At 44.7% G+C, this 24,297-nt stretch overlaps 1 protein-coding gene across 1 annotated transcript in view; it reads left to right on the top strand.

Moving 5' to 3' along the window:
* The window catches only part of LOC144728639 (unconventional myosin-Ib-like), a 79,107-nt gene that overhangs the window by 27,433 nt on the left and 27,377 nt on the right, over positions 1–24,297 (top strand). Inside the window, exons 4-12 of the mRNA XM_078608208.1 lie at positions 5,248–5,342; positions 8,104–8,208; positions 8,676–8,722; positions 9,427–9,490; positions 14,612–14,710; positions 16,415–16,521; positions 22,240–22,393; positions 23,116–23,234; positions 24,129–24,215. Coding sequence (XP_078464334.1) covers positions 5,248–5,342; positions 8,104–8,208; positions 8,676–8,722; positions 9,427–9,490; positions 14,612–14,710; positions 16,415–16,521; positions 22,240–22,393; positions 23,116–23,234; positions 24,129–24,215 — 877 coding nt within the window. The remainder of the gene's footprint in view (positions 1–5,247; positions 5,343–8,103; positions 8,209–8,675; positions 8,723–9,426; positions 9,491–14,611; positions 14,711–16,414; positions 16,522–22,239; positions 22,394–23,115; positions 23,235–24,128; positions 24,216–24,297) is intronic.

Below are 24,297 nucleotides of genomic sequence, written 5' to 3'. Positions count from 1 at the left end.
CCATGTTCATAGATTTTTACTTCTGACACCAGATGTAATATCGTTGAAGACTCTTGGACGCCGGGGTTGAGGCACACGTATTTATTCCGCAACAGTTGTCACAACCGCGGACATACAATACTGGAGGGGGTATCGGCCCCCTCACCCGGCTAGCTGGGAATACACTGCTAGCTATCTCTGACCTACCTCCTAGTCCTCCACTAACGGGCTAGGGGAGGCTGTCTGGCCCGACACTGGTAAGTCGGGCTACGGTACCCGGAGTCCCAGAGCACTAGCTCTGGTTCTCGGGACCACGCCGCTGGCTCGGTCCTGCGCGGCCCTGACAAGGGCGGCGACCCAGGGGAGTCCAGGGCTCTAGCTAGACGATCTTCAGTCTTCACTGGTTTAGCTTTAACATTCTGCCCCGAGCCCTCTGACACATCCCCCTTTATACTCCACCCCCGCTGAGGGGTGGGGCCCCGGGCTGCCTGGTGCGGACGTCGTTGAGAGCACCCCCCCCCGTGCACTCACGTAGCCCCGCCCACTGTGTTTGTTTCCCATAAGCTGCCATGCATAACGGCCCTCTCTCTAACACCCCTACAGTTGGTAGCAGCGCGTGTGCCTGCTGGGCAGCGTGCGTGCTGTGCCAAGTGGCTCAGTGATCGCATGTTGCGTAGGAGTGGCGGGTAATGTGTTTTAGGGGTACATTACTTAAATGCTTCATTCCTTTCTGGCAATATAATATAAAAAAAACACACACCCTACCCCTGGCATGTTCTATCTGGGGAAAATGTCAAGTGTGAAGTAATGGTCACTGGTGATTAAAAAGATGTTAACACCATATATTGTGTGTATATATATAGACGTAGTGTTTACTTTCCAAAGCAGTAGCATGTGTGGCAATGCAGCTGAGTACAGAGGCATAAAACCCAACAGAATGTTGTTCAGACACAGTTTAAAGCAGAACCAGTGCAGAGGAAATAATATCTCATTAAGGGGTGCACATATCGCTAGCACGGTACCAGCTAATGAAAGATGCATTCCCAAGTCGTCCCGATTTATGGTAAGCATTCTCAAAGCAGCTTTATAATTCTCGTGAGAAAGGCCTTAAACGATTTTAATTATTTTTTAAGAACTCCCCTGTGAACTGTAAATCTAGCCTGCCCGGCTGGCTGCTTGCAACTTGGACAAAGTGAAGCCTAGTGGCTGACCTATCGCGCTCCGCCAGTCTTAAGCGCCGTCGATCTCAAAAGAGTCGCCATGCCCCCTTACCAGAGGGACATTTGCACTTTTGTGCGTGGCGTCGGCTGTCAGTCAGCTGAATTTGTTCAGCTAAATGAGCGTCGTGAGCAGTATGACCTCATTGTGAGAACTGTGCTCACCGTAGTGTATTGACATGGAAAAAAAACACAATTTATTTTGGTGTCCATGGGAAGCGACTGTAAACATTCCATGTGGAATGTGGAACGGCCATCAATGAGTGACACCACAGCTCCATTCATGCCGCAAGCTCGAAAGCTGTGTTTGCGACCACCTATGCAGCCGTCCCGTGTTATTAAAACAGATATTGCACAAGGAATGGTATCAAAGGTACAATCGGAGCGGTGCACAAACATTGCATGCCGAGAATCTAGATGCTGTGACTCCCACTGGTATGGCTTCCAAAGCACATGGCCCTCCCCGCCTCACTCATTCCCACGCATGTTTTTTCCCAGTGAAGAACCCACGTCATAACGAATGGGTGCCTTGAGGCCACTGCTCAGCCCATGCAGATAACCTGCCGAGTGTGCGCGAATTGTCAGTGCCCGTTGCTTTGCTGTTGGGTGCCTGGCTTCGCATGCTTTGCCCTCGGAGCACCCCCGTTCGTGTGAGTCAGCAGGATTGTCATTAGCTTCATTGTCTGCGAATGTCTAATTTTAGCGGGCTCTACTCTAAAAGCAAAAGCAGTCCACATTTTAATATGGGCAGCTCTGTATTTTGGTCACAGCCTCTTGGTCTGGCTGAATGTGTCTGGGAGATATGCATTACTTGTAATTAAATATATGCTCATCACAAGAGCGTGATTGACTTAAACTTTTAAAGGATTGTTTTTGTTTCATTTGTATGTACAGTAGTGTACTTGGTAACTGGAACTAAATTCATTAGCCACCGGCAAAGAGCCTGAAGCACCTCGTTCGCATGAGTGCACTATTTTTAATCTCATAATTCTACGAGGATTTATCAACCCAGACAATGTTTTCACAATCGCGATTGCGGTTATTGGCACATCCGCAGCGACTATAGTTATTACTTTGACAGTGGCACACGCTGTTTGCTGTCGACAGAAGCAGCAGCAGCAGCAGGAAAAAACAGAAGCAGCAGTAGAAACAGCTGCAGCAGCAGAAACAGCAGGAGCAGAGGGTTAACGGCCAGAGACACGCTGAGGCTGCTCACTTGCCTGGCTGCACCTGCACTAAAGTGAATACGGATTGAGATTCTGCGTCACCTCTCTGCTTGCTGTCATGTCGCAAGAGATGCCTGCGATGCAGCGAGGCTCTTGAAATGGGGTTTGACTGCTGGAGGAGGTGTGGACACGAGAGTGTATCATGTCACAGGAATAACTTGGTTGGCAGCTTGCATGGTCTTTTGGCATTTTTTCCCCAATATATTTCCAGTAAAAAAAATAGCAATACTTTTCAGAGATGGTGTCACAAACATGGGATGTTATTTAATCAATTTTTTTATTGAGCGAAAACAGGGGTGTTTTTTGATGGAGATCAAATGAGGGTGTGCTGTGCACAGATTCTGGGGTATGCACCATGGCCCTGTTCTCTGCTAAAATACACTCTTTGGGTGTTTCTGTCTGTATGCATGTGGGCGTGGTTCAGAGTACACTGACCATGGATAACATAAGTGGCAGGTTGTATCTGAATCTTTTGTGGGTCTCTCCTAGTGGGCTCTTTTAAAAGGTGTGGGCAGTATTCCTTTATTTTGAGTGTTTATCTTTTCATGAGGATAATTGCAAATTATCGATTCATCGGTCTTGTTTGTCAGTGATAAAAAAAAAAAATTAATGTGGCAAGCGTGCTTAGATTTACATTGAGAGACAGAAACGGGATCACATGGATTTCAAAATATCCGGAGGCTAAATACATGATTCTAATTGTTGTGAAAAGTCAGTGGGCTCGGGCAAGACACGTCGCTAGAAGGGATGATGACCGATGGTCGAAAATAGCGATGGAGTCGCTATTCAGGGATGCAGCGTACCTGAGCAGACGTCAATCAAGGAGATGGGAGAGATGACATTTGCTCGTGTGTGGGTGCTCAGTGGTTCAATATATTGCAGGATTGAGAGAGATTGTGACGTCTTTCGTCTAGCAGCAGATTCATCATGGCTGATGATGATTGCAAATGATGCGGTATTGAGTCTTGTGAGTGCTAAAACAGAAATGTGGTGAGTGTGATTCTGGCACCACGAGTGTCAGTGTCGTCAAACTCAATTTGATTTGGGTACAGGAGGTCCATTTAAGCCCCACTTATTTCGATTTAATCTGAGCCAGACGACATTACTCGTGTCTGGTAAAGGGTGAGTCTTACCAGGTACGTAAAGTTCTCAGCTCACAAACAGCGCCTGCATAATGGGAAGTGTTTGTCTATAATTGTTTCACGTTGTTAAATTAAGAGACCGTTTTGAGGATCACTGAAGGCAAGTGCTTGAGTTTGGCAACACTGTGGATATGGATTAAGTGGTTCAGTTTTTATCGTGAATAAGATAGATTTTATTTTATCATCCCTGTAAAGCTGGAAATCTCTTCCACGAACATAGCGACATCAGTACAGTAAATCTTCAGTTCTTAGGAATACAATCCTATTCGGTGCTTATGTGCTATACAATATCTGGCCAGCTGGCACTGTGGTTAAAGCGTACGACTCCCAACCAGAAGGTTGTTAGTTCAAATCCTGGTTAATTCGTTCCATCTGGGATCAATAAAATAAGAACCACTTTGGTTAAGTCAACAGTTACCTAGCTTTATCTTTGAGTATGCCATGAAAATGTGGAGTTTCCACCGTTTGCTCAGGGCCCATTGACCGCCTGAACATCAACAGACTGACCTTTTGGCAGAGGCAAAATATTTCACGTGACTTCTTGCATTTATAAAACACTCCTAAAGCTAAGCAGCTTCAGAAGTATTTGAACGCATGCCTCTCTTGTGGCTCGGCTGGTTCACGTGTGTGGACGCTGAGTTACAGTGCAGCATAACCACGCACCTTGCGGGGGGCTTTGTTTCAGTTCACTATTTACGTCGTAGCTATGAACGATTGTATCATAGACTTGGTATTCTATTTAGTAAACGTAGCACAGTACACAAAGAATAGTAATAGGGGAGTGGCAGCCAAGGAATTTAACACACCCATGCGCAGGTGCTGGTGGATTGTTCGATTTTGCCGAACAATGACTCATGATCATGGCATGGGGAGACCTTCATTCACCAGTGGATTTATCATGGCTGATGAGTATGTGACCCACAATTATAAGGTTGTGTGTTCCTATCCCGAAATGACCCCTGCCATAGGAAGATATAATTCTGACCACAGACTCAGGACCATCACCACAAATGTGTACCTCTTGTTGTATTGTAGTTAGTGTATGGGCACATTTTATTGTTATTAAAAATAATACCTTTTATTTAGCCAGTTACACATCACTGAGTCTCAAACATTTTTTAGGAGGGTCCTGCGTTGGGATGTTTGGCCAATTCCATGAATGCGTGTTTGGTTTGTGGGAAGAAAGGATAGAAGCCAGAGAAAACCCACTCATACATGAGGATAACACTCAAAGCTTTGTGCAGGTACATTCAAGTACGAATTGCTGTCCTGCCATCTCCACAACCACCTCACCACCCAAGTGTGCAACACGAAATCAGAGATTGTCTCCCACCAAACTACTATCCAGTTTCAACATTCTATGATGTGTTTCATGGCTGTTTCGCTCCCCGGGTGCTAGGAGTTTCCAGCACATGGAGAAAAACGTCGGTCATCGTGCAGAACAACACGTGATCCAATACCAAAAAAAACGCATGAGAGGGCTATACAGCACAGCTGTCAAAATCTACGAAGTAGACTTGAACATGCTTAGCCTCAGAGATCTGATGAGATTAGGAACATGCTGGGTGATTTGGTAGTAGGCATGATGAATATGATGTTGTGGTTGAGGAGCCATCTGTTTGTAAACTTGGAGCCCACGTGCAGTGTATGTAAATGCGCACCTACCCTGTGCTGTGCCTGCAGATACGCCATCGCAGACGAGGCGTACCGCTCCCTGCGGGACCACGACCGCGATCAGTGCATCCTCATCACAGGAGAAAGCGGAGCCGGCAAAACTGGTGAGTGACATGGTGGCGGGAGTTGGGGGGGGGGTGCACAGAGGCAATCGATACATTTTTTATTATTATCAAGTAATCTATAAACCAAGAAAATAAACCAACCAGCCAGCCAATAAATCAGTCAACTAACCAACCAATCAGCTGATCACTCATTTAATAAACCAAACATTAAATTATCTATTCAATCAATAAGTGATTATAAAACCAATAAAATAAATTATAAATAATTAAATTATTTTTTTAATTATTGAGTCACTAGGTTAATCAAGGAGGTGATGAGTTCCAGAGTCTAATAGTGCGGGCACTAAGGAAGACGCGAAGCATTTCACGTGCCACTCTGGCAAGAAAACGCATTGCACTCCCAGTCTCCATTTTCACCTCGAACGCTGCCCGTCACCCATGTGGAAACTCTAAAACAAGGGAGGGGCACTTCCTGGTGATGAATGGAATGCCGAGCAATTTTTTGTGGGAGTTTTTTTTTTGTTAAAGGTCGTAGGTGGTGCTGGGCCTCACCTGTGAATTGTTCCATTGTTGTGGTAGCGGAGTGAGGCATCGAGCCACTGCGCCCGATCCTCCGGGTGGGGTGGCACTCAGGTTCACCCCTGCGATTTCCTGGGTTCCGTAGATGAGCGGAGCGCGCAAGCACGCCTTGCTCGCTGTCTGGGCTGCTGCTGCCGCCAGCAGTTGAACTTCTGGGCCCAACAAAAATACTCGTCTGTCAAAAACTGCAAGCATGTGGCCAGGACTCTGCAAGGCTAATTCATTATTCTGACTCCAACGCAGTAGCTCGTTTGCAGAACTCGCGGAAGACGAGCGGTATGCTGCGCTTCCATTTAACAAGTTGTCGTGTTGTGGAGAAATGTCTGAATTGTGACACAGTGGACTAACACTTGCCAGTGTAAGGCAAACCCAATGCAGGCTGCCTTATACGATTGACATCTCGTAAATTTAGGAACGCTTCGCCCTGCTGGGTTTATCAGAAATATTAAACACGAAGCCTTGTGCCGTCACAACTCAGGCTCGGTTATGTTTCATGAAGCCGTGGAATCTCACGTTATCTTCAGAGTGATGTTGTGGCTAATGCCTTCCATGTGTTTCCTTCAGTAAGTGCTCCTATTTATTCCGCCGCTCATGATTTAGCCAAGTTATGCGGCCAAGCGTGCACCGGTTTTTCTCACACCAATAAACTCACAGAGAAAGGGAGCTCATATTTGAGGTTCTGAAAAACACCCTAAGTGTAGCTTGTGTTGAGCACCAACACTGTCGTTGATTCTCTCGTAGATCCACATACGCTCCTTTCCCATTCTTGGGAAGAGGCTCACAGTCAGTTAGTTCTGCCTCCAAAATACTGCATCGTCATTCCCTGGACTTTACTCCAGTCCCACGTCAATTGAAACCAGTTTCCAAACCCCATTTTCATTTATGTCGATCGATTGGGATTTATCAATCAATCAATCAATCTTTATTTTGCGTGCCAATATTTCCCTCACTAAAGTAGGCATCAGTGCACATCACAACGGAATGGGAATGGTCCACGGGGCATGGAGCAGCATGCCCTCGGTGGCCAACACCGACTGAGCAAAGTAAATTGCAACCGCGTGGAAAATAAAGTGCAACTGTGCGCAACAATATTTAGTTATTTTGTTATCGTTTACTTCATCGTCGTCATCGCCAGGCATTTTCTAACCACTACTGGATGAAGACATCCTGTTGTAGGCGAACCAGGATCAGAATGATGAATTAAAGAAGCAAACAAGCGTCTTCCTCTTGTGTTCACCTCTTACGTGAAGCTCCCAGAGGCAGGTGGCAGCAGTGAAAATTGATGACTGTTCTGTACTGGTGAGTCCTACTAAGGACCAAACCAATCTATATGTGGTTCTTTAAATATGTAAATGGGGAGAGAAAACCCCATCGTAACAGAGTAACCATGCAGGTTGGAACACCATGAGTTTCAAAAAGGCTCAAATATGTACTAAAGCACACCGCCATTTGTGCATATGCAAAAATCCAACGGCACTTCCTGAACAATGCCCTTCTTCACAATAGCTGTGGGCTTTTTACACGTTTTTGTGTCTTGTCTGAAAGTTGAGTCTTCGTTTTGCTGCTGTCTGTCTGTCCACATGTTTTTCCCAATTTATTGAGTTGGTGATCTCTGATAAAAAATGGTCACAATGCAGTTCTTATGAACTAGTGGTCTGCGTAAGGCTGAGAGCTTTTGTACATGCATTTCACATATTTTTTGGGTCTTTCGGTAAAGTCACGTAGATAGGTTCAAAGAAAATAACAAAAAACTACGACGTTTCAATCGCAACACAAGCAGTTGTGTTGCAATCGAAACGCCGAAGTTTTTTGTTATTTTCTTTGAACCTATCTACGTGACTTTACCAAAAGACCCAAAGAATATGAATTCCTGCAGTCACGAAAGCTTTAAGTCAATATTTATGCATTGCACATCTTTGTTGTTAAATATACCTCGTGTGTGGTAAAAATAAAACAATAAGTCCTATGTTTGATCTGCGTGCAGGATGTCACATTAACACATTTAACATTTTCCAAATAAATAAAATGATTACATTAATAATAACCGAATTAAAATGACTGAGCTCCTTGAATCTAATGAACCAGACAGCAAACAAATATTCTCAGATGTGATTGACATTGAGTAATTGGGCTGCGGGTCATGGTTGTTGTGAGTGAACCTGACTGCACGCGCCTCTGTCTCTGTGTGTCTTTGCCTTTCGTTTTCTACATGGCGCTACAGAGGCCAGCAAGCTGGTGATGTCATACGTGGCTGCCGTGTGCGGGAAGGGCTCCGAGGTGACGAAGGTGAAGGAGCAGCTCCTCCAGTCAAACCCAGTTCTGGAAGGTGATGCATGGATATGTGTGGAGTGCCGGGGAACCTCGTAAAGACATTTTGAGCTGCCAGCAGTGACAATAAGCAGTGAATATGCCTCCACGCGAGAGATGGGATCTCATTTAAAAAATTACATGGCTGGAGATGAAATGGACACCATTCTCTTACGAGACACGCTTCATGTAGGTCGTAGAAAATAGAGCAGAAAGTGCCCTTTCTCCCACCTCGTCTGATGCTTCCCCACTGCTCTATTTTCACCCGCAGTTCCTCACCAGCTAGGCCTGAATCGCATCCAAAACTCGAGAGGAGAGGGAACCCAGTTTATAAACTTCTCCGTTTGGTTAAATGCGTCGTTTTGATCATTTTCATTTTGTTTTGCACAATATCTAAAAATGTTGTTTTTCTGAGTTCCCACATTCGTGCATGTGGTTTGCATTTTAAAGCTGGGTGCATGTACGTGCGTGTGTGCACATTCGCAGCTTTCGGGAATGCCAAGACCATCAGAAATGACAATTCGTCACGTTTCGTGAGTGTTTTTCTCCTCTACACTTGATTTCTTGAGCCAATTTATTGATTTGATTGTTCACACGAGGGCCACACACGTTGGGCTATTTCTGCCCGTAGGGAGGGATTGTAAAAAAATGCGTATACAGTTTTTTTTCCATCTGTCGGACTGCCAGGAGCCGTGGCACCAGTAGCTTCAGTTTTCTAGTGGAGGCAGTTCAGTCTACACTGGTTTATTTATGTGAAGTCTGGTAATTCGACAAACATATACATGTTGTAATGATGGTGTCCATGCTGCTTGGAAGCCCCCACAGGCAGTGTTGTGGATGCTGACACAGAGCCCTTGCTGCTGCCACACACAGAGCACCTGGTGGTGCCAATATTTTACTATGTGTATCCTAACGGTCATACTGTACATTACTTACATTAAATCGCTGATCAGCAGTTTGAAAATGTGGAAGAGCAGATAACATGGTGCATTGAGAGTTAACTAAGAGTATCAACTGAAAACGACCCAAAAGTATATCTAACTTTGTCTCAAACAGAAATACGTAATTGTAAAGCCAATGCATATTTAGGAACCATTTCACCGGCTCGTATCCTTCTGTTTAAGTGAAGCCATGTTGATTGATTGGACTTTGTGCTTGATGGGTGATGGTGAGTTATTGTGCTGCTCTTGACGAATTGGTTCAATTCACGTCGTAACGGCGTTTGCTGCTCTCGCAGGGAAAGTACATGGACATCGAGTTTGACTTCAAAGGAGACCCTCTCGGAGGCGTCATCAGCAACTGTGAGTCTTGCGCTACTTCGCGAACCCATTTATTGTTTGTGTTCTTCTCTGAGGGATATATCTGTGGTCTCCATGGTGCAGACTCCCACAGGAGAGAATCTAAATCTGTATTTATCCTGGAGAAATCCGATGAGCTGTGAATCTACTTTTCACAGATGTCCAGTCGGAAATATCTGATCGCAGTGAATGGAGAGGTCAATGTGTGTGCAGCATTTGAATGGAGTGGTTGGAGAATAAATAGACATCGCTCACTTCTCAGGCACCTTAGAAGACAAGCTGCGTGTTGATCAAGGGAACAAAGAGCAGAAAGTGCCCTCCTCTGCAGACTCACCTGATGCTTCACCTGCCGCTTTAGTTTAATCTGAATGTTGTTCATGTGAACCATGCAGGGAGGGGTCAATGGTTTTGGATGGAGGAGATTGCATAAGGACACATAGAAACCATGACTCCTGCATTCACACACATGTATATATGTGTATATATGCATGTTCAGATTTATTATTCAGAGGCAAATATTCCTCCTAACATTTGTGGAATTGTATTTCGTGTCCGCATTAAGAGACGCGTCGTCTTGTTTGAGCTGGCACCCTTCAGTACAGAGCATGGAAATGTAACAGGCGGGGTACTCGTTGCGTACATTTTTGGACGTATTTTTTACCACGGTTGTTTTCGGAAGTTTCCAAGGTACGTGGATTTTTTAAGAGTTACTTTAGTTTATATATTTATAACATATTTAACAATCCCAGAGTTAAATGTAGCATTCCGAGCAGCCCTACCCCGGGGCAATTAAACCTGTCCTTGCTTCGCAGGGTGAGGAGGGAAGTTGGCTTGGCACATGCAAGCCCTGGTCCAAATATAACCAAACTGACACAGCATCTGGGGAAGCTCTAAATCCGTCAGGTTATTGTCAGTTCAGTTCTCATTTTTTTTGTACTATGAAACAATGAAAACCTGTGTTTAAATTCATGCTGTGCCACTGCGGATACTTGCTTGCTAACAAGGGACCGTCTTTCAAAATAATTTAGAAAAACCAGTTGTGCGAGTTGAGTTTTTTGTGCACAGGCACAGTAGGTGGGATTTTGTAAATTTCAGAGACAAAATCAGGACATGCTCCCCCACCACCCAGCCATTCGTAACCGAGGCACAAGTTCATTTTACTGTCCTGTGCATAGCAGCAGGACAGTTTAGCGAGAGTAATGAGTAATGAGCTTAACTTGACAGTAGCATCAGTTCTCTCAAACCCCTGCTGGGTTTACAGCAGTGTTTTTTTTCTTCCAATGTTTGGCTGCTCTTATGCAGTGTGCTATTTTGCACGCTGTGCCTACACACTATGTGAGGTTGTTTATGTACATATATTCACTTATATTAGGAGACGCTCAACCTCTCTAGGGGGTCACTAGATTGGTCACTATATTAATCACAAGGTTGATTTAAATTGTGACTATCCTCATCACTGCATGGAAGGCGATGAATCATTACACTTCTGTTATCCATGACTGGGACTTGAAACCAGGTTACCCTTTTTATACATGCACAGGTATATGCACATCGACGCATGGGTGATTATAAAACCAAGCTTCCACAGCAGGGTTGAGGAACCGGAATGTGCTTTGCTTCGAAACATAACGTGAAGCTAGGTTTCACACTTATGTCCTGAATGAGGTCCAGGGCAGGCTCTCATCATATAAAAATCAGGATAGTATTCCGTGACTACTTTATATTCCTTGCAATTATCTTCACACGTAGCTGCTTGATTAGGCGTTGTGTTTATTATTATTATTTAGTTCTTTTCGGTTAAGTCACGTCTAAAAATAAAATAATAAATTAAAATAACATATTACGACGTTTCGATTGCAACACAAGCAATCGTCATCAGGTATAAAAGAAATAGCAACAAAAATCTAACTAGAAAACTATAGACAGACATACAAGCAGACAGACATCACAACGGCACACAGAGAGAGGACACAAATCGGCACAAAGAGAGGGGTCGTTTCTGTGACGGTCCCTTAAATATAGAGAGGGGGGGCGGGGACGGAGAGAGGGAGGGGGCAGAGAGAATTAGCATATCAATGAGTGTACGGCAACGTACTGCTGTTGCAAGTAAGATGACAATGTGGAACGGGCACGCAAAATTGAAAACGGGCACGCAAAATTGAAAATTAGGAGACAGGCACACGAAAATTAAATAACCTAGCAAAATATCGAAATGTGATGTAATACAACACAGAGAGTCGGTTAACACACAATTAACGCATAGCCTGGTTGATTACGTGTTTCAAAATTTGCTAAGTTAGAATTTTAAGTGTGAAAATTCCAAAGAGAGGACACAGGCAGAGAGAACAAATTGCCAGAAAGAAAAAGGATAAGCTTAAAACTTCCCCGTAGAAGTGGTTCAATCTTAATTTAGGAGCTTTCGTGACTGCAGGAATTATTCTTTGGTTCTTTTCGGTTAAGTCACGTCTAAAAATAAAATAATAAATTAAAATAACATATTACGACGTTTCGATTGCAACACAAGCAATCGTCATCAGGTATAAAAGAAATAGCAACAAAAATCTAACTAGAAAACTATAGACAGACATACAAGCAGACAGACATCACAACGGCACACAGAGAGAGGACACAAATCGGCACAAAGAGAGGGGTCGTTTCTGTGACGGTCCCTTAAATATAGAGAGGGGGGGCGGGGACGGAGAGAGGGAGGGGGCAGAGAGAATTAGCATATCAATGAGTGTACGGCAACGTACTGCTGTTGCAAGTAAGATGACAATGTGGAACGGGCACGCAAAATTGAAAACGGGCACGCAAAATTGAAAATTAGGAGACAGGCACACGAAAATTAAATAACCTAGCAAAATATCGAAATGTGATGTAATACAACACAGAGAGTCGGTTAACACACAATTAACGCATAGCCTGGTTGATTACGTGTTTCAAAATTTGCTAAGTTAGAATTTTAAGTGTGAAAATTCCAAAGAGAGGACACAGGCAGAGAGAACAAATTGCCAGAAAGAAAAAGGATAAGCTTAAAACTTCCCCGTAGAAGTGGTTCAATCTTAATTTAGGAGCTTTCGTGACTGCAGGAAGTTTTAAGCTTATCCTTTTTCTTTCTGGCAATTTGTTCTCTCTGCCTGTGTCCTCTCTTTGGAATTTTCACACTTAAAATTCTAACTTAGCAAATTTTGAAACACGTAATCAACCAGGCTATGCGTTAATTGTGTGTTAACCGACTCTCTGTGTTGTATTACATCACATTTCGATATTTTGCTAGGTTATTTAATTTTCGTGTGCCTGTCTCCTAATTTTCAATTTTGCGTGCCCGTTTTCAATTTTGCGTGCCCGTTCCACATTGTCATCTTACTTGCAACAGCAGTACGTTGCCGTACACTCATTGATATGCTAATTCTCTCTGCCCCCTCCCTCTCTCCGTCCCCGCCCCCCCTCTCTATATTTAAGGGACCGTCACAGAAACGACCCCTCTCTTTGTGCCGATTTGTGTCCTCTCTCTGTGTGCCGTTGTGATGTCTGTCTGCTTGTATGTCTGTCTATAGTTTTCTAGTTAGATTTTTGTTGCTATTTCTTTTATACCTGATGACGATTGCTTGTGTTGCAATCGAAACGTCGTAATATGTTATTTTAATTTATTATTTTATTTTTAGACGTGACTTAACCGAAAAGAACCAAAGAATAATTCCTGCAGTCACGAAAGCTCCTAAATTAAGATTATTATTTAGCTTGTTTACCCTGGAAAGACTGACTGAGTTTCATGACTCTTTCAGGAAAGTCTTGCCAAAATGTAGCAGTCGGGGGTGATGACTGCTATGTATAATCCCAGTTGTGTATTTTGAAGGTACATTTTTTTTATTTCTTTAATTTGGACCATAACGTCGGCCCACAGTGGCCTTCTCTTGTGAATGACATCATGGGATCTTAAACGTCCACCGTGAATCAAACGGCACGTATTTTTAAGATTAATACACCCACAGTATTAATCAGGGTAGCTACTGATTTCGAACCATGAACCTCTGTAACAAGCGGCAATTGCGCGACTGCTCTAAATTACATCGTGAGGAACCGGGCAGAGCTGAGACACGTTATGTATGTTTGTATATATGTTGAACTTCTTTCGTAACATACGTAGCCAAAACATAGTAATCAGACGCGGGTATTCGCGTCTCTGTGCATGTGCTCGAGTTAAAAAAAAATAAAGACATCGTTCAGCACCATGCATTTTATGACGACTGCCCCTAGGAGGACCTTTAATAGAAATCCTGACAGGTACTTGGCTTGATAAGTTGAACATTATGATTTCTACGGCAACATGGAATGGATTTTTTCGGTACTCAACACTGTGCATGGTGCGGCGGGATCTTCCAGGGGTTTGAGGGATGTGTGTCATTGCAGTGCAGTCTCCCCTGCATTAATGTGAGAATAGCCTTGCTGCAGCTGAGTGGCCTGAAGGTGGTTTATTTTAGTGCTGCCTCTATAAATATGAGCATCTGCTCCTGGGAAGCTTGTGCAGGAAAGGGCTATTTTTTCTGGCAATGCTGCCGTGGGTCAGGTAGGTGATTGGTGTTTTCTAAAAAATATTGCTCTAAATATATAGAGCGTTTTGGAACAACCTTCATCTGGAAAGGGTTATTTGAGAAGACTTATTTGGGAAAATGTAGGTCTTTATATCTTGAGCTTTTCATGTCTTAAACATGACAAAAATAGTTTAACACTCATGAAAATACATACGACGTCAATATTCTTTCGAATATTTGATATCCCAGATATTGTATGTGGGCAGACATAGTGATGCCAATAGTGATATTCATAATATTAAGTTCCTTAGCAATGGGACGTTTTCAACTTCATTTTGTTTTTGTGTAGTCATTTCGCTGCTTCCACAACCATCATCCTGCTCCTTACCCTGCCCTACCTCACTGCTCACGACTGCTTCCCTTGCCCCACTCAGTCCCAGCAGTAACACAGTGCATGCTTGGCATGCACGGGCACAGGAATCAGTTGTGAAATGCGTGGGGCTGATAGCAGTAGTGGCATAGCTTTATTTCAACATTAGCCTTGCACCTGCTTGTATCAGTGTCCTCACTCTTAACCCCTTCCCCCACGCAGACCTCCTGGAGAAGTCACGAGTGGTGGGTCAGGCACGCGGCGAGAGAAACTTCCACATCTTCTACCAGCTCCTGGCTGGAGCCTCGCCTCATTTGCTGGGTGCGTGCCACAAACACCAGGTCGATATCCACGAGACACGACCATCGCCCACCACCGATCCAACACCACATCCCACCACCCGCCCACACTGCTCAACCCCAATGACACTTTACGTTGGCCCCTGCCGGTTGGCGTGAGCAAGCCAGATCAAATCTAAGTGGATCATGTTTTTGCCAAACAGTAGCCTCCAAATGTAAGCGGCCCTCAACAATTTACACATTTACCCAATTATTAGATTTACTCAGCATCAGTTTAACTTGCTGTTGAAACATCTGTACTGAGCACCAAGGTCGTTGAGCTCCCTAAACCAGAGTGGAAAGGTGAGTGTGGGAATGTGAGTGGAGGAGAGCGTCTGAGTGAGATTGACACGCGAGCGAAACGATGTGTGTGAGTGGCGGGCAAATGAGTGGATGAGCATGAGGGCATGTGAGTGAGAGTGTGAAGATTGTGTGGCCTCTAATTTGACACCTTGACACCTCCACCATTGCTCAGGATTAATTGTAATAGACTGATTATTTCCTGTGATGCATACTGTCTCCAACATCCATTATTTAGGACGCATAATTGATCTTCCTTTTGTCAAATTTCACAACATTGGTATTGAATCCCATTATTTATTTTCCAAAGGAATAACGTTCTTAACTGCTGCAATCATATTCATACTCTTAATTGCTGGTAACTTTATATTATTGGCTACTGGGCCTGTGCTCAGCATCCAACAATGAAAACAACGAAGAAAGGTTATGCCCGTGCATGGATTCTGTAACGCGCTTCAGCATGCATTTTTGGGAGGAAGTATTTAATGAGTGATAATATCATAACGTAATGAGCTCATGTGGAGGCGTGGTTGTGCACGGCATATGATGTTATGACCTTGGCCATATTAGCGTATCAATTTAGCATTGCTATTGTATCGCCAAGTTATTTTAAACTCTTTAATTAAGTTAGCCGGTTTTCCAACCGGTACGTCCCTAATAGCAACATGAACATATTTTTAAATAAGCTTATTTTTACAAGAGTTAAGGCTGAAACCTGTTCCAGACAGACAGAGCTAATGCATAAACACTTTCGACCACTATTGAGTCGTATGACAAGCCAACACGGTGGCATGTAGCATAGTATCGTCAAGGCTCGTTGATTGCAACTCACTATGCTACGGGACGTCTGCCAAAAAACATTACCAAGCTGCAGCATGTACAAACTTATTTGACACGTGTCGTGATGGGTACTAAAATATGCATGCTGTGCTCGCTGAGCTGCATTGGCTTCTGGTTGCTGAACGAATACATTCTAAGGTCGAACCATTACACACAAAATGCTTGCTGCAAATGAACCACAATACTTTGCTGATCTCATCAAGGAACATAAACCATCATGAAAACTCCGGTCATCCTCGCAGCGGCTTTTGTCTGGCCATCAAACAAGGACGGTCACTTCAGTGTGTGCTTTCGGATGCACTTCTGCGGCCATCTGTAATGCTCTTCCTTCTGATATTTTCAAGCCACTGGAACTATGCACTTTTCAATTAGGATTGAAAACTCATTTCTTTAAAACTGCTTTTTGTGTCTAGTTTGTTGTCCTTCCCCTGCACCTCTGATTAGTATGGTTGGCTACGTGCGGTGCGAAAGAAGTTCCACAAATGTATATACATTCAACATTAGTCATGTTGCGTTAAAACTGCCATTCCCACTACGTTTGGTGCAGAGCGACTGAAGCTGCAGCGCGACGTGGCAACGTACAGCTACCTGATGCAGAAGGACAGCGCCCACGTGCCAGGCATGGATGACGCCTCGGTGTTCCAGACGACGCAGGTGAGGGCGAGGCAGGAGCGATGGGAGGCGACCGCGTGGGTCAGTGGCGCGAGATAAATGCTGTGTGTATGTTGCATGTATGTATGTTGAACTTTTTGTCGCACTGTACATAGCCAACCGTGCTAATTGGAGGTGCGGGGTAGCATTCTTGCCCTGTGGCTACTCTGTGCTGCAGGAATATGGCTGTGAGAGATCAACGACTGATCGTGAGTGCGTACGGTCGGGGCCTTTATATATGTGTCAGTCTGTGACCCGTTTGTAAATTGGCCCTACATTCAAATAACCTACACAGCAGTCATCTACAGATTCCAGAATGAAATGTGGTAGTGATGTTGGTCATTTGCCATGCGGTACAGCTCCATCACGGCAGAGACTAATTGAGCATGCAAGAGACTAATTGAGCATGTGAACTTCGTTGTAAAAATTTTTTGTCTACATCCTGATCCCTTTTTGCGTGGCACTATGGCATTGTGAGCTCTCCCACACCTCATCCTCCTGATTATCTAGCTGCTAATCCTCTTATTCTTCTTGATCCTCCACCTCCTGGTCTTCCTCCTGGTCCTGAATCTCATCCTCCTTATTCTCTTCATAGAACTCCTCCTGGTCTTCCCCCACTCGGTCCTGAATCTCATCCTCCCCGCTCCTCCTGATTTTCCTGGTCTTTCTGGTTGCTGAAACTTCTTTACAATCCCCAACAGTCCCACACTCCCTCCGACCCCTCTAATCCTTTGGATCATCACTCGTATTCCAACCATTCCCTCCCCCACACTTCCGATTAGCATATGAACTTAGCTCTCCAATGCATTTCACTCCACGTGTTGGGAGTGTCTTCTGCAGGCATGTTGAGCGGTGCGTCCGACATCATGCCAAACAAGACGCAGTACAATCTGAAATCACATCAGAGAGAAAAACAACACAACCGCAAAACCTACACATTCATGTTATATATGTTAAATTGCCAACAGTGCTTCACAAATAACATTCATTATCAACACCAGTTGAAATGCTACAGTCAAACGCTGCTGTAAAAATAACCAACAGTCGCATTGTCCACTCAAGTCAGGAGCGCACATTGAGGAATGCAGACAACAGGTTTATGTGTCGGGTCATGTTGCTGAGAAGCAGGTTAGTGTTGTGAAAAATAGCTTCATAGCTCATACCTCTAGCTCAGGGGTCGGCAACCTACGGCTCCGGAGCCGCATGCGGCTCTTTACGGGCTGCTTCTTGACGATATGTACGTATGTACAGTATGTACTCAGATGCATTGCGGCTCTTGAAATACTGAATTTTGTACCGAATTGGAAAGAAATGGCTCTTCTTGTTATTTTGGTTGCCGACCCCTGCTCTAGCTCATCTATATACTGTATATAAAAGGGAAATTTGTGAATGTGTGTCTGTTTGAAATGTTTAGCATACTTACCGACATGCAACAAACTTGAAATTTGGCATGTGGGTAGTTTCCAGACTGTACACAATGCAAAAAGTATAAACATTTACTTTTGTTATTTGGGGGGGAAATAATGGATATAAAATATTGCACAAGTGAGCGGTGACGTCACATCTGTGATGTCACCCGCATGCGGCAGTGTCACGCAGGGTCCCTGCTGACGTCACGCATCCCCCCCCCCATCCTCCGCGTAGGCCATGTATTAATCCAAAACAAGACTCCAAGTCTCGGGCGAAGCCGGGTAGTAAAGCTAGTTCAGTATAAATACATATTCTGATTCTGGTACACCTGACATTGAGACATTTATTTGATCCTTATGGCGGTACCCCAGAGTTCCAAATAATACAAAATGGCCGAGGCAATTAAATATTTTATTTTGGGGACACTATTTTTTCCAGGGGTGTTACTTAACTCCACAACTGGGGTACCAATCAATCCGAAATCAGTGCTACTCCGCGATGTCGAAACGCAGCGAGGACGATTGCGCCAAAACCCTATAGTGCATCGTGTACAGCTCGTCGAGATGAGTCGATTGCCGCATCCCCGACCATCAAAAGACTAAAAGTGACTGCATCACGGACATTATGCGAGAGCCGGGGTACCGTGATAAGGTTCATTTCTCTGAAGAGAGAAGTCACAGCAAGCCAGGAGCTCTGTGAGTTTCCTCACTGATACCTCGTGTGCACTCTCCGCACACCTCAGTGTTTTTCTGCATTCCTTTTTCAAAGGATGTCTTAAATGCAGTTGTTGCTGAGGTTGGGTGAATTCTTTCCTTGATCGTCTTCCTGTCATTTGTCATTCGTATGTCACAAGACAAAGACATATGTCACACACATACCAACGTGTCAAGCCATTGTTTACCCGTGAAACTGATTTCGAGAGTAATGCTATTCATAAATAAATCGTCGTCATCAAAATGAGCCACGATGGATCCAATGCTGGGTGAAGGCCTCCTCAACCTGTGGCTATTTAGCATGGTCCCCTGATTCAATAGTTCATCTGCTTTTTGCACGAGAGCTGATTTCATCGCTCCACCTTTGCAGTGGTCATTTCCTGGCTGCCACTGTCATTATTCTTGACCACCGGCCGTAATACCATCTAACGACGTGTTCTGCCCATGCCCACTTACTTTTCTGACAACAGTTAATATATTTGTCTCTGACTTGCTATTGCTTTCTACTCCTCGTGCTCTTCATTGTATGTCATTGTAATTCCATGCACGTGCTTCTCCGTGGTTCTTGGCACACTCTTCAGCATTTCTTCCATTTTCTATGTCAAAGTCATTATTTCTGATCTGTGATCAATTTTTAAACACTTTCTTCTTTCGGCACATTGTTTTTTTTTGCATTTATAAGTTTAGTAACAAAAAACAACCTCACTACTCTTGTCCTCTTTATTTAATAATTTTGATCCTAGTCACATTTCAACAACTGCCCTGGATATACACACCTTGATGCATTTTCCAGTTGTGTCCCTCCAACATATTTCTTACGTTGTTACGTGAACTTGTACATGACTTTTATTTCATATTGAGCCCAACTTTGTGGCCTTCTTTATTCAGTTCTTCAATCATTTCCTGTGGCCAATTTCCGTTTGTTGTTACAATGGCTATATCATCAGCAAATCTGAGATGTTTCATATTTATTACGTGTACACTTTTGACTTTTTTTTGTCTACAATCCAAGTTTTCGGAAAATATCTTCAAATGTCGTCTATGAATAACTTTGCTGAGAGAATGTCTACTTGGCTGATGACTCTTATCATATGTATCTTGTTACTTCGTTCCATAGATTTAACCAGGTAAGAGCCTTTTGAGATAAGCATGTCAGACTCTGGGAATGTAAAACAAATTAAATGTCCAAAATGTATTGTTGAAGACATAACACTGTGGATGATGAAATCTACATTTTACGTAACATGACAAATACCAAAACACTTTATTTCTCATACTGTACTTTCAAATGTATTTTTCCATACTGTAGTTGAAATGTGCGCATCTCTGTGAAATCTGTAGCTTAACTGTCGCTAGAATATGACCAATCTATGCACTCTCAGAGGCAATTTATAAATGTCATAAAATATAACCTTGCCTCAGTGTATCCAAAGGTGTTATTTTCAGGAGGGCCCTTGTTGTTTTTCTCCCGCACCTCCGATTAGCGCGGTTAGCTATGTATGGTGCACAAGAAGTTCAAAATACAAACATTGGGAGCGTTTGACCAATACTATTGATGAGTATTTGTCACTGTGAAATAAATTATGTACAATGTACTCTTATAGACATGTTTACTGTAAAGGCAGCAGTGCTAAACCAGCTGGGATTAAATTAATTACTTGGATAACAGCGCCAGCTGCAAAACATAACCATAGTTTTTGCTGCTGAAATAAACACATGTTTGACAAAACACTTTCCGCTGCGCGAGCGAGAAGTGAATTTCACCTCAACAACAAATAACCACGGCTAGAGTTGCCACCTTTGAACAGCAGTCGGTCATCACCAGCTACTGGCTTAGCAGACTGAGATACACAGAGTTGTGATGGGGGCCGTGCGGCTGGAAGCCAGGACAAATGGGTACTTTCCCACGTTATCGAATGCGACTCGAGACGGGCTGTGATGCCGGAGATAAATGGCTTCGCTAAATTTAGGCTCTGGCATGAGGGGGGCCGTGGGCCGGGTGGTCCAGACTGCTCTTCCGCCACTTGCGCCCGCTACCCTTCCGCCCTTCGCAGAGGAACGCACGGTAAAATGTTCCGTCACGCTCCTTGCTTTCAAAACACTAGCACCAGACGTGCGTTTGATTAATGGTTGGCATTGAAAGATTTTCATTGTCGCCACTCTTTGAGGGTCCCTTTTTTAGTCCACGTTTTTTTTTCTCCACTTAAAAAAATGTAATTCTGTTCGACTGCTAAGTCAATAAATACTACACGCAGCTTATATGTTGAAATGAGAGAGTGGCATCATGGAGGTCCCGCGTGGCTATGTTGAGATGCTGAAGGAGTTGCGATGGTTTCACTGCCTCTCCAAACGCCACGGTGGAAGTGCAGATGGGTCTATCTCCCCTTTGCCGGCACAGACGTATTCTTCCTGTTTGTTTTGCACGCTTGCTGGTTGCTTTCAGTGGTGGAAAAATACTGCTTCCCATGGCTGCAAAAACCGAGCCACTCTCCATTTGGCTGCGCTGATAAATGGGCACCTCCCACCAGCCCCACGGACGCTGGGGTCAAGGCTGTGTGAGGAAAGCTGTCTGCTCGAGCATGATTGGGGGTATTTATAGGCCCAAGGTTTATGTAGCTCACCTTGCATCTGTGATCCAGGGTCATGCAGCCCACCTTGCACCTGTGATGCAGGGTGTTAGTGCATAATAGACGCGAATATACCCCAACCACTACAGTTTCCTTCCACTCCTGAAAACACTGGATGACGATTGGTCAATAACCCAAGAAGAACCTGTCTTGAAAACATGTGAGATTCAGCTCGGACTTTCCTGGGCAAGAATAACGGTTATTATAACAGTCGCTCTTGTTTCCCAGCACCGATGCGATGCTGCTTTACTGCAAGTCAGCAACCGCTAATAAAGTCACACTCGTCCTCGCCACCACTTCAGGGCGATCATGATGACCGTCACAAGCGGTCGGGTTTGAATGGCAGTTGTATGACCGGAGCGGAGGGGGGAAAGGGAAGAGGGTGCGATCTTGAACAAAAACAATGCAGCTGTGATGAGATACGGGGGCGTCTGATGCTGAGAATGTGCGTGGGTACGGACGAGTCGGCTTATGTCCACTCCCTCCGTGTGCTTCCCACGCGTCGTATGAACAAGCACCGCACGCTGCGACGTCTGGCTTGCTCCTCTGCCTCGTGGCAATGGGAGTGGCTCCACATGAGCAAAGTGAAACCCAACAGTTCATATGAATGGTTGCCACCTCTGAGGTATGTAAAACCAGGACATCTCATGGGAAGAAGAAGAAGAATATCTCACCATAGAAGAGGGGAGAACTACGTGCTAATGCATTGTCTTGGAGTGGTGTATTATTAGGCAACTGGCAGAAACCCGGACGTTAAATCTTCGCTGCAGATTTCCGAGGACATCTACCTGAAACAGAAGATGATGCATGCGTGCTAACCAGGTGGCAATGCCCGTGTATAGATGCAGCAGCCTCCCTGCAGCTGTCCAGCTCCCACGGCCCTTGTAGAGTGACAAGTGGCGCCGCGCGAGCCCCGCGCGTGACCTGCGTGGACCGTGCGATGACGAGCGCCGTGCCGTGCCCATCTGCAGAGAGCGATGCAGGTGATTGGATTCGAGGCGGGCGAGGTGAGCAACGTCCTGGAGGTGGTGGCCGCTGTGCTCAAGCTGGGCAACGTGCAGCTCTCAGGGACCGGGTGGGCCAACGGCGTCGAGCAAAACGGCGATACGACGACCGGCACGTCAGGTTGGTGGCAGCTCAGGATGGGGGACGGTGGGGGGGGGGGGTTACAGACGTTGTTCACACCTGGTGGAGTGTGATTTCTGTCCCGTCTAAAATGTAATAATCACACTCCAGAGGTATTGTAGGTATTCAATTGTTGCTGCTTCAGTGATCTTAGTAAATAACAGGCGCAGTTAAAATAAAAACGTGTTTCCCTTCACTGAGAGGAAAATTCTATTTTGACAATTCAGATGAATGAAGAGGGCCAGTTAGCCAAAACACATACTTCTTCCCGTTTTTATTGTTGCTCAACCAGTTTTTTTAGGGACAGAGCTATTGGAACTGACCACTGCATGTGGATGAACTTGTGAGGAGGGCTGGGTGGAGTAGATTGGTGAGAGTGCGATGAGAGTCTGTCTAAATGCAAATCCTTCTTTTCACGAAGTCACTTTAGTTGACGAGTTTTGAAAGGAATGAAAAAAATGATACCTGTACAAAAAGTCATTTTCACTGTGCTCAACGAGCATGGGGCGGCACTAATCTCCAATGGTGGACTTGAGCTGTGCCACATTCCAAAGATGAAGATATTTTTTTGTTACCAAGTAGATATACTGTATATATAAATTCTCCCTTTGTCAGACAAGGGTAAAAGTCTGCTAGCTTCAGCACTCTGGTTCCCTGTGATTCTACACTTCACTGTGGCGCTCTTGGCCGCACTTGCTGCTGGCTGTGTACTCTCCTCACAGACTTGCTGGACGTCTCCTCTCTGCTGGGACTGCAGCCTTCGGTGCTGGGCCGGGCACTCACCACCCGCACCGTCGAGGCGAGACAGGAGAAGGTGTCAACGACGCTCAACCTAGCCCAGGTACAACTCATTTATCCATTTTCTAGTGGCACATTTGAGCTGTGTTAGCACGGGGCCCTCGCAGTATAGGTGGGTTTCCACTGGCTTTTCTCCAAGCTGAGCCGGAACTAAACCGTGATACGCAGGCACACCAGACGTCTGAATCTGGTTCTGTATCGAGCCAGGCTGGAGGTCGGGTATAATGATGCATTAATTGCCCGTGACATCAGTCACGCAAATAAAACACGTAATGATGGAAAGCTGTAATCCAGTGCTCTGGAAGCAGGGTTTCTGAGACTCCTAAGCCCACTGCGTTGTGATTTAGCTGTAACATGACAGTTCAATGAATGGGTTCTTGACCCATCTATATGGACTATTGAGTGTTTTTCCTTTTGTATGTCTATGGGTTTTTTCCCGGGTATCCAGTTTCCTCCATCATGTAAAACACTTCTTAAAAATACATTTAACAAAAATCCCAATGAAGTACTCTCCTGAAAATACTTTTGAGTCTTGATCAGGATTTCCTGGATGATTTAAGGACATCCATTTACTTGTATTCACACTCATGCACTTGTGTGGGTGCTAGGGTAGCCACCTCTGATTGACAAAAAAACAGGACATATCATGCGAAGATTATCTCATAATACCAGAAAAGTGGAGAATCACGCATAAATGCACTCTCTTGAAAGAAGAAAAACTAATTGGACTTATGTCCAGGAATGAATTACAGATTTCCCACGACAGATGTATATATGTTGAACTTCTTTTTCACCATATGTAACCAACCATGCTAATCGGAGGTGCGGAGACAGCTACCTCGAAAAGAGAATGTTGGGAAGACCAGGACATGTGGCAATCCTAGTCGGAGCGTGTTGTTGTGCACGCTTTCTTACGTTGCACGTGTCACTACACTAGGCGTACTACGCCCGGGACGCGCTCTGCAAGAACATGTACAGCCGGCTCTTCTCATGGGTCGTGAGCCGTATCAACAAGAGTATCAAGGTGCGCACTGTCCCCGGACACCCCTGCTATCCCCCACCGCACGCCACTGAATTTTTCATCCGAGCGCATTTACTCACCTCCA

Source organism: Lampetra planeri, chromosome 2, assembly GCF_965212315.1.
Source record: "Lampetra planeri chromosome 2, kcLamPlan1.2.h2, whole genome shotgun sequence".
Lineage (NCBI taxonomy): Eukaryota > Metazoa > Chordata > Hyperoartia > Petromyzontiformes > Petromyzontidae > Lampetra > Lampetra planeri.
This window is presented reverse-complemented; position numbering and strand designations above follow the sequence as displayed.